The 17,436-nt window shown below is 43.8% G+C and overlaps 1 protein-coding gene across 1 annotated transcript in view; it reads right to left on the reverse strand.

The window, feature by feature from the left end:
* Positions 1 to 17,436, reverse strand: part of INSC (INSC spindle orientation adaptor protein) — a 125,253-nt gene that overhangs the window by 43,468 nt on the left and 64,349 nt on the right. Inside the window, exons 6-7 of the mRNA XM_060157779.1 lie at positions 7,235 to 7,348; positions 1,265 to 1,390 (exon numbers count right to left, since the gene is read on the reverse strand). Of these exons, the coding sequence (XP_060013762.1) occupies positions 1,265 to 1,390; positions 7,235 to 7,348 (240 nt within the window). The remainder of the gene's footprint in view (positions 1 to 1,264; positions 1,391 to 7,234; positions 7,349 to 17,436) is intronic.

Genomic DNA, 17,436 nt, shown 5'->3' on the forward strand with positions numbered 1-17,436 from the left:
GGCTTCTGACCCCATGGGAAGGGGGCACCCTGTCCAGAGGGCTGGCACTAGCTCCTTCACCACTTTGCTGTGTGACCTCAGACAAATTACTTCCCCATTCTGAGCCATAGCCTTCTCATCTGTAAACTGAGCAGATTTCCCATGCACCCTCCATCCTCAGCTAAAAGCACCTCAGAGCCTGTGATCCTGGGACTCTGTCCCATAACCTGAGCAGATTTAGAAAGAAGCAGGGTAGAATGTAAAATGACCATCTGTCTAGGAGTCCGGACCAAAGTAAAGAAACTGAGGGTAGGGTGGAGGTTTTCTGGGCAGCCAGGACCAGACTGCGGGAAATGGATGCAGAGGAAGGGGAGAAGTTTGCTGTCCCATCCCCATTTAGACCAGTCACAAGAACAGACTCGAGGTACCTACCCCTCACCCTGCAGGGACCACAATTGTCACCAGGTCATACCAGGCCTTTCTATCTCTCTTCCATAAAAAAAAATCAGCATCCTTCCTTGAAATGTGGTTGAGAAATCCCCAAGTGTCGGCACTAGCCTCCCAACCCTCCTGCTAACATCCCTGAGGACCCAGCTGCAGGCTCAGACCCACTCAGGCAGAAGTGTTGAAGCAGCCTCAGCCCTGCAAGCTGGGGTAATTGGGAGGTGGTAGCTGGAATCGGTCACGTTGCCCTAGGTTGGCCCGGAGCTAGGCACCTGGGACTGTCAAGTCATCACCTGCCCTCCAATCCTGGCCACCTCCAGTGGTGTTGACCCATCATGTGCTTGGACTCCAGTTTCCCTTTCCCTTACCCAAGCCCTCTTTGGGTGGAGCCCACCTGCTTGCCCAGGCACCCATGCCCACCCTGCTCATGCCTATCCTGTCCCCGGAGGAGCTGGATCCTCTTCCTTCTGCTGGGGTCCTGCCACAAGACAAGGACCAACCGCCCTTAACCTCGACACCCCTCCCCACCTGACTTGCCTGCCTCCTGCTGTGTTCCCCCCCACCTCCCACCCTGCCCCGCCAACCAGGCTCTGTTGGCCACTCCACCCAGGAAGTGCTGAGTGTCTCTCTGGACCCTGCCTTTCCCGCTGAGCTCCTCAGTCTCGGCCCCCTTCATGTCTTCATCGACCACAGTCAAGATCCCAGCAGCCCCACATGAATGATGCCTGGAGGGACTCAGGGGACTTGCTCTTGCCAGACGTCCACCAGGAGGTCGCTCTCCCCATTCACCCACCCGCTCAGGGACCTCAGGCCCCGCCCAGCCAGCCAGCTGCACCCTTACCTTCTCCAGCTGGTGGACACCCTCCTCCACGCAGCAGATGGAGGCCAGCGTGCGGAGCGCCTGGGGGTACAAGCACCGGAAACTGTCCTGCCGGCAGACCTTGAAGAGCGCCACGACCCCACCCTCCTGCCAAGAAAAAGAAAATGTCACATGAACTCACCGTGTGACCTCTCCAGGGGCTGACTCAAGAATTACTGATACCCCTCACTCAGCAGGTGTGTTTTGGGGTCTGTAGGGTGGCAGAATAGCCACCCCAAAATATGCTGCTTTAGTGTAAAGATTATTTTGAGCTGAAGGCAATTAAGAAGAAGCAGATACAAAACAAGATCTCTGTCCTCTCCCTATTTGACTAAAAGCAGGACATAAATTTAAAAAGATTATACCCCCTCCCCTCTCTACTAGGAAGAACAAGAGTTAATCGCTGGAGACAATATTAGACCCTTATCAGCCTGGATTTGGAACCAGAGGAATCCACATAGCAGACTTCAGTCTTTATCTACTATTAGTTTCCCATCTATGTGTCCTCCCACAATTTGCCACCCCTAGAGAGTCAAGGTTCTCTTCCTTTGTCTTACCACTTCTCTAAAAATATACCGTTCCTTTGCTAAGATGCTACGTTAAGCCCAAGTTCTAACCAACTCTTTGAGTTACTCATCTCTGACCGTTCCCATGCATAAGTACAGTGCAAGTGCTAATAAACCTGTTTGGTTTTTTTTTTCTTTTGTTAATCTGGCTTTTGTCAGCCCAATTTACAGGGCCCCAGCCAGAGAACCCAGGAACGTAGTAGTAAAAAAGAATGTTTCCTCCCCTCTGGTTTCTATACACACACACACACACACACACACTCCCAAGCTCCCACATGTGTTACAGTGAAATGCCACCTCCAGGAATAATGTCACTCTTGGTAATCTAAACTGGAGGCGAGGGGCCAGGGCAGGCACACGTGCTGGGGCCAGGCTCAACCCCAGGTAACACGGCTCCCAGACTCCTGGCAACACCCCTCAGCAGCCGCCATGGAATAAGCCTAGAGTTGTCAGAAACAGGTTCTAGAAACAAGTCTGAGGCAGATGGAGGGAACTGAAAGCTAGATGCCTCGTGCTGGTTCTCACTATGCCGGTGACCACCTGTTACTTCTCAGATGCTCCCACCACCAGGGCAGGCACAGAAAAGGGAGCTTATTTACCTCAATACTATAATTTATTTCCATTTGGGGGGTGGGAAAAACTGAAGTCCAGATGGGTGAAATAATCACCCCCAATCCACACTGGTCTTGTTTTCACTCCTTCACTCCAATTTGTAAAAGGAAAAAAGAAAAAAACCTTTAGGATTGATCCGCCGAGCTCTTGAATGTGAACCTGTACTTCTCCTTTTTGAGACCTTGTGGTGACCTCCCAGGAGAAGTCTGAGAGGATTTCTGAGAAGAGTCTGGGAGTGAGGTGCTCATCCTAACTGGACATATTTATTCTGCAGAAAAATCACTGAAGCCGCCTTGGATCCCGGAGCAAAGTGAGAGAGAACAACAGATCACAAAGGCGACTCACCACACGTCCAGCAAACTGGGGGCAACCCCACCGTGGACATCCACGTCCAAAGCAGGGGAAGCTGGCTATCCCACATCTGGCTTTGCCCTGTTTCCTCCTTCTCCCCTTCCCTGAGGGCTGGAGGGGTGCCTAGGAGTGGCAGCAGGAAAGAATGCACGAGCAAGTGGTCTGAACTTGGTCCTGAGGGGCACTTGCCTGTAACCGCGCCACTCCTGGCTCTAACTATGCCCACTGCCCTCGGTTCCCCAAACTGAGAAAGATGTTACAGGAAGAAGGAGGTGGGTTCAGCAAAATTACCATCCCCAGTCAGATTTTTCAGAACTCTCTCAACAAAAAATGTACTATGCACGAAACAGGCACTGTTCTGTGTCCCCAGGGACGTAGCAGTGAATGACTGAAAGGATCATGTATGAGTAACCAGAAGAAGCAGCAATGACCACTACGGCCCAGCACAGCCTCACTGCAATGTCACCCCAGATCTCCCCTTCCCCACAGCCCACGATGATAAGCCCCGGGCCCTTTGCAGTCTCAGAGTTTGGCGGCTCACCACTGCAGGGACCAAGATGAGAGTATCCAATTCTGGGGGAGTTCAGAATTTCTGACATTTTATAATATTCCTCCTTCCTTTTAGGGTAGTTTATTTGGTGGGAAAGGACTGGTACATTTGTTCAGGCAGCACAAAAATATTAATGGTTTATTATATGCCAGACCCTCTGCTGGGCACTGCCTCAGTCCCTGTCCATGCTGAGCTCCTTGTCTGGCAGACAACGTTAAAAGCAGGAAGAAATCTGGGTAGCTGTGTATTGAAATGGGGAGGGGTTGCAGAGTTAAAAGAGCACAGAATAGGAACTCCTGACATAATTTGAAAGGGGATGGTTATGGAAGGGTCAAAGGGTCACTTAAAATGATGTGATTTTTAAATGCACATCATTATTCTGATAAAAAATATGCTCTGGTATGGGGACAAGACACATACCCCTCTGAATTCTTGCTCCACAGTCTTTTATCCCTGCCTGCCTACTTTCCCACGGTTCCTGGGACATCTGATAAGGGTTGCACATAAAGACCTTACCCAGAGAGTCACTGACATAAGATCAAATTACTCTTTAAAGTAAGAAGAAAGAACAGGAGTCCTAAAGTCTCCCTGGCCAGCCTTGTTGGCTATTAATGACCTCCCACCAGATGTAAATATATATATATATATATATATATATTTACATATATATATATTTACATATATATATGTTTATATGTTTATATATATATGCATGTTTATATGTGTGTGTATTTAATCATATATAGTACAAATCTTATTTATATATGTACAATGATAGATAGATAGATATTTACGTCTGGAGCAGACAATGAAGAAATGACGCCAAAGAATGGGAGGCAGAGAGCCAGGATCAGTGTGGCAGCCTTCCTTTGGCTCAGGAGACGCCAAGTCTAGCATAACTATATTTAAGCCTCTGCATTCTCATTACATCCTTTCCCAAGCCTGTGAAAAATGGTCTTCTTAGCATTTTTAGCTACTAGGAGAAGAAGGGGGAATCCTGAACCCAGACTGAGGGGATTCTGGTTCAAATCCTGGCTCTGCTGCTGGCAATCTTTGGTTAACAATGGGGTCGTGACAGCTACATGACTCAGCTGTTGAAGGAGCAGTGAGTTAATGTTGTGAAAGGGCCGAGCACCCAGTGACGGTGGACCTGGACAGCCAGGTTGGGATCAGGTCACAGAAGGCATCCTGGTTAGAAGGGTGTCTCATACCCTCATGAAAGGTGTCCCATGGGCTGGAATACGTGGGAGGGAGAGGAGATAGAAAGTGAGATGGAATGTGAAGCCCCCATTGAGGACCGAAAAGAAGCACTCAGCTTAGAGTGGGACCAGGAGCTGCCTGAGCTTGTGGATTCGCACTGTTGGCTGGAGGTTGTTTAATTTTATAGAAAGCTCTGGGCTCGGAGCCCAGCTGTATAATGGTATGCATTATTCAGACAGGCTCAGGGTAAGCTGTCATAAAGCTGGAGGAGGCCACTTGAGGGGTGTGTAGGCTAGTGGTGGGAGGAGGATAATAGAGGAGCTGGAGTGGTGAGGAGGGGGTAATTTCAACAACGTACAGGGGAGTTTTCAGTGCTCTGCACTCAGGAAGGAATGGGATTATTTGCCACCACTGTCATAGGGAGGACTGGTTTTATTTCTCGGCCATCAGAGGAACCCAAGGGGATGAGAGGATAGACCTCAGACAGGTTGCCCAAATCATCTCATGGGGGTAGCTCAGATGGATGAAGGACCCAAGGACAGACCACACCGGGCTCCAAGGAGGTGAATGAGGAAGGCCACTGGGGGAAGCTGCCCCACATCTGTTACCATATTGGGCATATTTCCTGAGCATCGGAGGTGAGGATGCTATGCAGGGCATGCCAGGAACTCCCAGCCCCTTTGTCACTGTCAGGACTGGAAACCCAAACATCGATTTTGCTGGAGGACCTAGTCTCTCCATCTTCCAGACTGGGAAGATGGGAGTCATCATGGAATCATCTCTCTGCATCAACCCTCCGTCTACTCTCCCCCAAGGACTGGAGACAGAAGAAGGTTGATATTAAAATTCTGGAGTCAGCAGATCTAGTTAAAATCCCATCTGCATTTAATGTGCATGAACTTCTCTCTGAGCCTCTGTTCCCTATTCTTAAAAATGGGAATTATAATTATAACACATCATTAGATTATCCGGAGGATCAGATGAGATGATGAAGGGAAAGCTTAGTGCAGTGTTTGACATATAGAAAGGATGCAGTAGATAATAAAGATTGTGGAGAGGGGAGGAAGGCAAGGGAGGATGGGGATGAGGAGAAGGCAGACAGGAGGAAGAGGAGGGAGCCGGGCTGCTGAGAGGCAGTTCAGGACAGCAAACAAGAGCATAGCCTTTGCTGTCAAACAGCCAGGTTCAAATTCACCTTGGCCACTTACTAGTGGAGATTTTTTTTTTTTTTGCGGAGCACAGGCTCCGGACACACAGGCTCAGTGGCCATGGCTCACGGACCCAGCTGCTCCGCGGCATGTGACATCTTCCCGGACCAGGGCACGAACCCGTGTCCCCTGCATCAGCAGGCGGACTCTCAACCACTGCATCACCAGGGAAGCCCACTAGTGGAGACTTTTAAAGCTCCCTAGTGATGCTAATATGCCTACAGGGTTGAGAACTTTTGAGTCACACTTTGGCCCAAGAAGCTGAAGGGCCAAGGATTGAACCAGAAGTCACCACTGTGGGCTTTAGGATCATGAGCTCTGAATTAAAGAGACTTGGGTTCTAATTCTGACTCCACTCTTTATCAGTCGTGTGACCTTGAGTCAGCCTCTCAAACCACTTCCTCAACTATAGATGGGAAAAACATGATAACTACTTGTTTGGATGATTTTATGATTTAAAAGAAATAACGTTTGCAAGGCATTAAGCACAGTGGAGAGCGCCCTTAAACGTTAGCTATTGCTGTTGCACACAATTTACTTCTCCCTTGACCAGAGTTGACAAGCACTTACCCTCCTGTTCCAGATCTCCTTAAAGGCTTAGATCAGTGATTCTGAGAGTGGCCATGCCTCAGAATCCCCTGTAGAGCTTATTAAAATGTGGATTCCCGGGTCTTACCCCAGGACCTCGGTAAATCTTGGAGGGCGACAAACCATTTATGTTGTGTTTTCCAAAAACTCCCTGAGGGATTGTGCTGCAGGGTTAGGACTGGGAACCACAGAGCTGGAGCATCTTCTTGTGACTGACATCTTAAGTCTATTGAAGGATATAACTTTGATTCCAGTTAGATCATTATTCTATCCCCAATGGTAATGTCATTTCTCAAGTTTAAAAAAAAAAAAGAGGCAAAAATAAAACAGAAGGCCTTAGCAAGCCCCCTAGGGAGTTACCAATTGCCTATATTTGTTCTAAGTGTTTGGATCCAACACTTAGAATGAGTGCAGGGGCAAATTGACCATGAAGTTAATGAATTACAACTCCCATGTAATTAATGAAAACCACCGCCCTCAATTTTGTCTTTCCTTCATGTCGTAGTGCAGTGACAGCAGGCATTTTTAAGATCCAGCCAAGAACCTAAGTTGGAAGGTATGTTGGGTTTGGGTTTGGTGGGATATGTGAAGATGAGGGAGAAGGGTTGATATTTATAAGAGACACCTCGTGAAGAAAGATGATAGAGGCTCCAGGAGCACCATCTTCTTGTCTCAAGTGGGAAATGAAATCAGAGGAGTTAGCCACTATTAAAGATGGAGACACCAAGGCCCAGAGAGGGGAGGTAACTCTTCCAAGGTTACATAACAAGCAAATGCTAGAGCCAGGACAGGCTTCCTAAGCCAGCTGTCCCCACCAAACTAGCTTCCTCACACTCTCCCCAGACCCATCACCTTGGCCCCCATCCATGAAGCTCACCTTCGCTATGATGCGGCACAAGGGAGCCCCCTCTTGGGTCAGGCTGAACAGGTTCCCTGTGGTGGATTCTGTGGTGTAGATATTGTCCGAGGCATCGATTTTTCTCACCAGTGCCTAAGAAAAGAGAGCAAAGTCTGATGGTTACTCACTCATCTACCTTCTGCTCACCTTCCTTAATGGAATACCCAAGAGTGTCCTGAAATCTGTAATCCTGCCCCATCTCCACTACCCCATGATGGGGGTGATGAGGTTCTAACTTAGGGAAAGACATGAGTCAGGATGAGGTCTGAGCTACATTTCAGAAATATGGGATAATTTCATACCCCTGGGGCATGGACAACCAATGCACCCCACTCTAGTCAATCAGAAAATCAACTCTCATCACTGATGGGCTCAGCAAGCACATTTTTGCTATTCTACTGGCTCCTGATGAGAACAGAAACCATTGGTGAAATAAACAAACCATCAAGTTGAAAACCAATGAGTTGCTACAGATATGACCAAAGAATTTGCTCATTTTGGATGGCCGTTAGCTAATGGCAAAGTCCCGCTGGGTGATGGGTTCAGGAGATGAGTCAAGAGAAACATTCTACTCTGTAGTATCTTCCTGCTCAGAGGACATTTGCCTTAGGTGGACAGCCAGGCCAACACAGCAACCTGGTATCCTGTCAAAGACTGGGTAGCTCAGTGAGGAATGCCACTAATTACGGCTGAAGGATCTAAGGCTGGTGGTAAGAGGGCCGGGAATGACCAAGCACAGCACCCTGGGAGGCTCAGGAAGAAGAGCAAATGGAAAATTCATCAACAAATGGGACATGAAGATTATTCCTAGAAGAGTTTAGCTTATTTCTGGGAGAAAGCTTTTCACGGAACTTGAAACCACTTCATAATCAGCCATTTGTTTTGAAGGTTGTGATTCATCAATTATAGATGACTCCTACCTGCTAATTAATGTTCATTGCTTGAGTTTCTCCTGGGAGGTTGTGGAGATGGAGACTGGGGAGACTTGCCTTTGGGGGCCTCGTGCGAGAAAGTAGGACCTCTGGGAAGATACTTGTGCAATTTCAGTTGCCGTGTTTATTTTAAAATATGAAAATGGATTTGTTTTAAATTCATACTGGTGTTATGGAAAAGACACAAGGAAACTAGGAGATCTCAGTTCCAGCGCCAGCCTGCCTTTTTTAACACACTACATTGATGAGCAAGTATGTATATGGTTAAAAGTATGGACTCCAGAGCTAAACTGCCTGGGTTCAAATTCTGGCTCTGCCACTTCTAAGCTCCCTAGAGCAAGTAACTCAGCCCTTCTGCACCTTAGTTTCCTCATCTGTAAGACGGCAGAAATCACAGTGTCTATCTCTTATGGTTGTTGTACCCATCTTTTAAAGTTGCTAATATATATAAAGAACTTCTAAAGGTATCTGGCACATGGAAGCAAAATAAAATTCTTAACAGTTTTTATCTTGAGATCTTGGGCAATTGAGATAAACCCCCTAGGCCTCAGTTTCCCCATTTGTAAAATGATTTAAATTAAAGGGGTTTGAGTCTCCAGGTAAATAGCTCTTCCATTTTTCTTCTTTATTCAAACTCAGAATTCTTCACACATAGCAATATGCCAATCTTCTACATATAGCAGTCTAAGATTGTGTGTAATTAATCAAACTACATTAAATATAAAAATTATTTCCTGATTGGATAGATGCCGCTTGTAAGATATTTAACAAAAGGTAAAATTAATAACCAAGATTTGTCACTGCAAATCTGTATAATGAATGTACTTAGAATCATTCCCTATCTTTGCTGTAAGCAGTTATATAAGTGATATCAGTGCTAACATGAAAATGCAGATTTCATATCCTGGGGTCCTGTACTTAAATGATAATTACCTAATGTTCCTGATCAGTGTTTTTACTTGAAGCAAATTAGCATTATGTTAAACTATTCAAACCCACTGTCTTTTGCAATCATTTTCTGCTATTAGACCATTTATGTCTGAGGATAATTTCTTGTTAACGTCTATACTCACATATACCATAATTACACTTCAGATTTGTCTCAGTGAGTCAGCTCTCTGACAATGAAAAGTTGTAAACATCCTTTTCACAAGGATAAATTTGGAAAGAGAAGAGATCAAAGGCTCCACGGAAATCATCAAGGCTCTAAGTATCACAATGCGTCAGAGCTGGAAGGCATCAGAGCTAGAAGGGCTCTCAAAAGTTTGTTCAAGATTTCCTTCCGAGTTGAGAAAACAGACACAGAAATCTGCCCAAGGTTACACATATGGTACGTGGTGGAGTTAGACCTTAACCCCTGTGAATCTGACTCCCTATTTACCAAAGTCAGTGAATCCATGTCCCTCGGGGCCGGCAGGACCTCCCAGGGGCTAGTGGAGATGGAAGTCTCAAAACAAGGAGGAAATCCAGCCTCATGAGCAGCTCTCACCAAACTGGAGCACAGTTCTCCACCCGGGCTTCCATTAGCATCTACTATGTTCTGCCCTGTGGCGGCCAGAGCTTCTGCTGCAGGGGGCAGAGCTGACCTAGAAAGCCCCGCCTAGATCCACCACCATGTTCCTACCGAGGCCATACTTCCCCTGAGCTACTCCCAGCTGTGACTCAGCACAGCAGGGGCACTGCTGTGAGTCCATGACTGTAGGCAGAGGCCTCCTCTCACAGGTGACTTTGGCTTGAAAATTCCATCTCTTCCTACTCACGTCTTCCTCCCCCTTTTCTCTCTCAGTTATCAGCCCTGCAACATGGTTTTCCACTGCCTTCTCCTGCTTCCTTCCCTCTATCCTTCATAGATGTTTTTATCAAATCCTATCTTGGTATTAGTTCCAAATGAACACAGTCTCTAAAATCAAGTTTTTTCAGGTAATCGAGGAGGAATTGGTGAATTTTCAAAAATATGCTTCACCCTCTATCATGAGAAGAGTGGTGAAAGAATGGAAACAAAATGAAGGAAGATAGACCAATTAAACTGAATGACAGAATTTTTTTATGACAGACCAGGCAGATACGAAACAAAAAAATATAGGATCTTGAAGAAGAGGAGAAAGGGATTTAAAAAAAAAGGGGGGGGGGGTGGTTAAGGAGATGCACACAATCTAACTACTCTAAATAAAGAATTTGAAAAGGGGGATATATTTTTGTTTCTCCATCAGAAAGAGTGACTGCAGCCCAGTGAAATTTATCAGCAGGGGTAAACTCTCAAACATCAGCCTGGAATGAGTTCCTCAGAAGGAGGCAAGAAAATACTGTGAAGCGTCTTTCTAAAGCTTCAGATAGAGACTCCATAGTTAGATATAGTTAGGGCAGCCCAGCCATGCAAAGGGATTACATATACATGGGTTGATTAAAGATGGCCACAGATTCTTCGCTGCTCCTCCCATAGAGAGGTGGGTTCTAATTCCCCCCCTTTTGAATCTGGGCTGGCCTCAGTGACTTCCTTGATGAACAGAAGCCAGCACTCGGTAGAAGTAACGTTTCAGGACTTCCAAGGCTAGGTCATAAGAAACCTTGAAGCTGCCACTCAGGCTTCTTGGAACATTCTTTTCAGAGTCCTAAGCTACCAGATAAGAAGTTTGATAACTCTGAGACTGTCATGCTGGAGATGCCGTGTGCCATGTGTAGGACCCCTGATCAATTACTCTCAGCTGAGACCAGCTTTCCAGCCATCCCCTCCAAAGCACCGTACATGTGATGAAGCTTTCTAAGACTCTCTAAACCATCTGCCAGCTGAATACCTCCAAGTGACCTCTGCTGATGCCACAGGGAGCAGAAGAATTACTCAACCAAGCCCTACTGAAATTCTCTACCCTTAACATTGTGAGATATAATATTAAAAATTGTTGTTAGAGTTGTCTGTTGTGTTAATAGAGTTCTAGATACAGGACAAAATTACAGAGATCAGCATGAAATATTCAAAGGATTACTAGATAAATTTCAAGTGAAAAAGTTTTAACATAAGGATGTAGTATCGCCTGTGTCCCAAGAGAACATTTTGGAGAAATGCATGAATTAGGACTTGGAGAAAGGCTCAGAAAGACTAGACATAATAAAGAGGAGACAGACAAAATAATAACTGAATCCAGGCTTGGATTAGCTACTGGTCTGATGGGAAAATATCTCCTGGGTTGGAATATCCAATTTAGAGAGGCAAAAATGGATAACATCACTTAGAACTAAAGGTTTAGGGCAGATCCAGACCTTAACTGATTTTATTTCTCCCAATAAGGGAAATCCTAAAATCTAAAAGATTACTTTTGGAAAACAAAAGAATGTGTCAGAAAGGAAAGAGGAGTCAAAGTGCGAATGCTGCTCAGATGAGTAAATAGTGCTCATTCTGTGAGTTAGATAAGAAAAGAGACCCACGTGAGAAGCAGGGCAAAAGGTGAGAAACTCAGCTCAGTCTCCCTGAAGGGAGTGGGAGATTAACAGGGAGACATAATTCATTACTGGAATAAAAAAAAAAGATATAGCAGAAAAATGTTATTCAAGACTAAAATAGTCAAAAGGTATGGGAAGACGGTGTTCTGAGAAGCACATGGCAGAGGGACGGGTTCTCAGTAGGTGCATAAGGCAACAGACTTCAGGAGCATAACAAGAAAACCCTGGGGCTTCCCTGGTGGTGCAGTGGTGGAGAGTCTGCCTGCCGATGCAGGGGACACGGGTTCGTGCCCCGGTCTGGGAAGATCCCACATGCCGCAGAGCGGCGGGGCCCGGGAGCCATGGCCGCTGGGCCTGCATGTCCAGAGCCTGTGCTCCGCAACGCGAGAGGCCACAACAGTGAGAGGCCCGCATACCACAAAAAAAAAAAAAGAAAAAAGAAAACCCTTCCTAGAAGACAGGGTCTCAAGGCCTAAGCAATCCTCAGCAAGAGGCAGAGACAGCAGCCATATTATAGAACTAGAGTGCCTGTGTATCCTATGTCAATTTTTTTTCTCATTTAACCCTAAAAGAATTTTTTAAAATATATGACCCCTTGCACATTTTTAATTTGACAGGTAAAATTTTGCATCATAAGTTTAAAGAACAAAGTTGGAAAGGATGTAATTTCCAGCAGACTATAAATATTGACTAAAATAAAATGATTACATCACTCTTTTAGATGTATCCCATGAAATCTAAATACCAAAACAACTTGATACTGTCATCATCCATTTAAAATTACATGAACAATCTCTTTAACATTTGAACATTTTGCATCTTTTCTTTTCATCTTTAAACTTACATTCCCATCCCCATTCTCCCTCAGAATTTTATCTTAATGTAATACATTTAAGTTTCAAAGTATTTTACTGATCACACTTAATCATGCTTATCATTGAAATTTGAAATTTTCTTTTAATTCCTGTGACTATAAGGCTCTAAGTGTTTAAAAATAATCTCTCCTTGCTTGAATTAGTATTAAAATTATCATCAGTACAATTGGTCAATACAACATAGATGATACATTTTGATAAATAATTATAAATCATAAAATTAAAATTTTATCATAAATATATCTCCTAATGAGATGAATGAGGCTTTGTAAACTTTGTAGGTTTTCTAATTCATTTATCCATGATTGAATATTGGCTTAATGCTATATTTTTAGATGTAAATCCTGAAAAATCTTGTTCCCATAAATCCCGTGAAGAGAGGAATGGGAAGAGTATGTATAGCCAAGTTGCTCACCTTTTGAGCACATTCTGAGCTATGTAATCATATAGTGATCTATCATCAAACACTATTTTTAATGATCTGCCAGCTGATAACATCTATAAATTGGTAGAAGCAAAGAACTGGAAACCATTTGACTTGCAAAACATTTGTCACCCAATCATTAGAGTCATTCATTCACTTGTCTCAATTTCTGGGAAGAATTCCAGAAGTACTTTACCAAGACATATTAAGTAACTCTTAATTATACCCACTACTCTTTCACTTAGAGCACCTTGGATTATCCAAATTATTCAGAAAGGATTAAGAAAATCAAAATATTATTAATTTCATTAACAATACAATTTTAATAAAATATTTTTGTGTGTTTCAAATAAAAAACTTGAAGCTACAGCTTTTGCTTATTTAATTTATGAAAAATACCCACCCTATAACCTAATTGGCAAAGACTATTCTTTAAGCCAAACCAATCAGCCAAGTCAACTTAGCTTTTTCTCAATATAGACCTGACTTCATTTTTAATTAAAAAAATTTTAATATGTATTCCAAGAAATGCTAAAAAATGCTGACAAATAATTTTGGAAATCATTCTGTAAGGAGAAATGCTAAAAACTGTCAATATTAAAATAATATAGACTTAAAATAAAATTTGATTTACTTGTGTATATTCTAAAGCCAAGATAAAACAATTTATTAAACTTTTCATAATGCAAAGTAATATATAGCTAACATTGTAAAGTAATTATAAATCTGGAAATATGATAAAAATCACTGCATTCCTTCAGTAAATAGATGTGTGTATGTATTGAACTTTGGTGTTTATTTCAGGAAATAATTAAATAAGGTCTGAAAATAAAAATATCTGAAATCATTCGACTGTTTTTTGTAGCTCTTTTTTTTTTGAGGTATTTTTTTTGGATGTGGACCATTTTTTTAAATTAATTAGTTTATTTATTTATTTATGTTTGGCTGCGTTGGGTCTTCGTTGCTGTGCGCAGGCTTTCTCTAGCTGCGGCGAGTGGGGGCTACTCTTCACTGCGGTGCGCGGGCTTCTCATTGCGGTGGCTTCTCTTATTTGGAACACAGGCTCTAGGCACGCAGGCTTCAGTAGTTGTGGCGCATGGGCTTAGTTGCTCCACGGCATGTGGGATCTTCCCGGACCAGTGATCGAACCCATGTCCCCTACATTGACAGGTGGATTCTTAACCACTGCGCCACCAGGGAAGTCCTTTTGCAGCTCTTATGATCGAACTTCTCTATGTATTTAAAGGAGAAAAGTATTTATACTTAAATCTAATTAGTCCAGCTGCCAGCAATTAACTATATCTTTTGCTAACAGAAAGTAGAAATTAGTGTAAATATTTCATAAAATGTTTTGACAAAATAGTCTTTAACTGCTGCCTTAAATAATGTGCATCAAATCTGAAAAGAAAAATCATGCAAAACTTGTATCTTTGAATTTTACCCAGTATATCTTGAAAAATGTGGTCTTTCTCAAAAATATTCGTTACATTGAAAAGAATCATTATCATTAACCTTTAGACATCACTTAGAGTTGAGCATAAGATACAGCTGAAAGGAATTGCTTGCATTTAAGTGCCCCCCAGGGCTTCCCTGGTGGCGCAGTGGTTGAAAGTCCACCTGCCGATGCAGGGAACATGGGTTTGTGCCCCGGTCAGGGAAGATCCCACATGCCGCGGAGCGGCTGGGGCCGTGAGCCATGGCCGCTGAGCCTGCGCGTTCGGAGCCTGTGCTCCGCAGCGGGAGAGGCCACAACAGTGAGAGGCCCGCGTACCGCAAAAAAAAAAAAGAAAAAAAAAAAGTGCCCCCCAAAAGCCATTTTGAGTGTTTGATTTGTCCTACCTGTGCTCTCTTTGCTTTGTCTAAGGAGAATGTCCCTCAAGAGGTATGCACGATTTGAGAATAAATGGAAATAGAAGGGATAAGATAAATTGGAAACTTTCACAACCAACCCTCCAATACACACACACACACAAACACGCACACACTATCATTCTACCACATTTCTAGATTCAGAAAATCTGCACACTGGACAAAATACACAATTTCTAATGCTTTTCTCAACAGAAATATTAAAAACATGGAAATACATGGAGGCCTAAAGGTTTATGGTTCATGAATGTAGGCTTCTTTTTTATCTCCCCATTTGCACTCCAAGGTTTTTGCAAAAAGGGGCAATGCACTATAAGATTTGGGATGGGTGAGGAATATGCCTTTCTTCTGGAAAATAATAGAAGGGCTAGTAAAAACTGTGTATTATTAGGAGGATTGTTTCTAGGAAAGAAAACAAATGAAAACTGAATGTCTGGAAATTGATTTCCTTAAAAGTATACGTGCTTGCATTTCTCCTAGGAAATCTTTGGGAACCCAGAGAATGCAATGCATCTGAAGCAGTAGACCACTGGCCCAAGTCACTTCAAGCAGCCGAAATCAGTGTAGCCTGGGGTGGCAGAAATGCAAAGTTTGGAGGGACTCTTGAAATTAAGAAATGTTGAAAATGCTGGATGGCAAAGAGTGCAAATCAAACAAGTCCTTGTGAAGGAATTACAAATGCCTGACTTTGCAGGAAGAAGATAAACGTATCACGTGCCCTTCTATGAAAAAGGAGACATTTTTCTCCCATATATGGTAAGCATCGTACCACAATTAACCTGTGGTGGATGCTTTCCCCACGTGAATGTATGTTCACAAATCCTTGTGGACTGTGGACAACTGAAATAAACTGACATCCTGTTGCAGATGCAACCAAGACAGTATCTGTCACCCACCCTCTTTCTCTCAACTGCAGATGAGTGTCTGTTAAGGTCTTCAGCAACCCTAAAGACAGAGTCTTAGGAAGACATGTTGACTGGAATTCCTGCCCTAAGGATTGAAGATTGGCCTGTTTTAACTCTCTGTGAGTGCAGCAGTAGTGCTGTGATAATATTGTGTATCCAAGGTACTAACTCTTTGGACCCTTTCAAGTATCGTGGGGAAAGACCAGTACAAATTGAAAAGCCCTGAAAAAATCCCTCCCATTGCTGGAGAGACAGCCTGGGCTGTAGCTGCCCAAAGAAACATGACTCCACACACACACACTGGGATGAGACCCTCCTGGCTAAGAGGAGAATAAGAAAATTAAAGAGAATTCTATTAACCTAAGGATCGAGGGCTTTGAATTATTCCTAAGAGTAGAGGGATTCAGATTTGGGTTTTCTTTCTTTCTTTCTTTCTTTCGCTTTATTTTCTCCCAGGGAACTTTAAAATGAGATAGAAGACCATTTTAACATTTTGAACATCTTTATATTTCTCATCCTGGCAAGTATGTTTGGATTATCTTTATCTTACTGTTTAATCCCATTGCAGCCTCTGATTACCTATACTGGACAACATAGCTGAGCAAAATCTGAGAATGAGAAAAAGAACAGGAAAGCAAATTTTGAGCTTTAGTTACAAAATCTCTTTAGAGTCAATTTAATGAATGTAATATTTTAAGTCATTTCCAAGTCTTCTGGGAGCAAAGTCTAATTTGCCCACTGGGATTCCAGAAGGATCCACAAAGGAGTAGAGTTTGTTATTTGGGGGGATGGCTTCCTGAAGGTGTGAAAAGTCTGCCTCGCAGGCAGGTGACCTCCTCCTCCAAAGGGCCCAGCCACACTCCTGCCTGACCACAGCCAGATAGATGGGGCCAATAAGATAATAGGACAAGAACTGTGAACACTGAGGGGTAATACTTGGTCCCCACTCCTTCTGTTCCACCAGGGAGAGATTTCAGCCACACCTAATCCTTTAATCCGAGAAAGTTTAATCCTTAATGTTCATTAATTTCCCATTGGTGGCTCCTAACAGTTAAGCCTTAACTTTCCAAGCCCACCAAGTAGTTAAATTATCTCAATAAACAATTAGTGATTAGCGGATTAGGAGGCTCTTTTTAGCAAAGCTTGTTGTCAGCGTCTCTTAAGGTAGCTCAGGTCTGTAGTGAATAAAGCCACTGATGCAATCAGAAGAGTGCCAGTGACTCCTGTGTTGTCTTAGTTAATGCTAACAACAACCCAAAGTAGAGGTGAGGAAACAGGACATTAAGTAACTTGCCCAAGTTTGTAGATGCAGTAAGTAGCTCGTTCAGGGTTTGAACCCTGATATGCCTCCAAATGCCATGCTCAATCCACTACCCCATATTCATAGAATTACACACTATCAAGATTGGAAGAAACTTTGCAAGTCACTCAGTCCAACCTCCATCTACTGCCGATATCCTCCCAGGCATGACTTTCCCACCTCAGTGATGGGGAGTTCCTAAGGCAGCCCCTTCTACTGCGGGGCAGCCCTATTGCTTTGCCAACCCCTTTTTCCATGGAATGTCCTATAGATTCACTTCACTGGCCCAAGGTCCTTCTTCCCTTTGGAGGTAGCAGAGTTTCCATTCTTAAACATCCCTGCTCCTCCAGCTATTCCCCACATACCTTCGGCCCTTCCCCGTCCTCCTAGGAAGCTCCTCTGAGCACAATCATTGTCTCAATAACACATCTGGGGTCTGGA

Source organism: Lagenorhynchus albirostris, chromosome 9 (assembly GCF_949774975.1).
Source record: "Lagenorhynchus albirostris chromosome 9, mLagAlb1.1, whole genome shotgun sequence".
Taxonomy (NCBI): Eukaryota; Metazoa; Chordata; class Mammalia; order Artiodactyla; family Delphinidae; genus Lagenorhynchus; species Lagenorhynchus albirostris.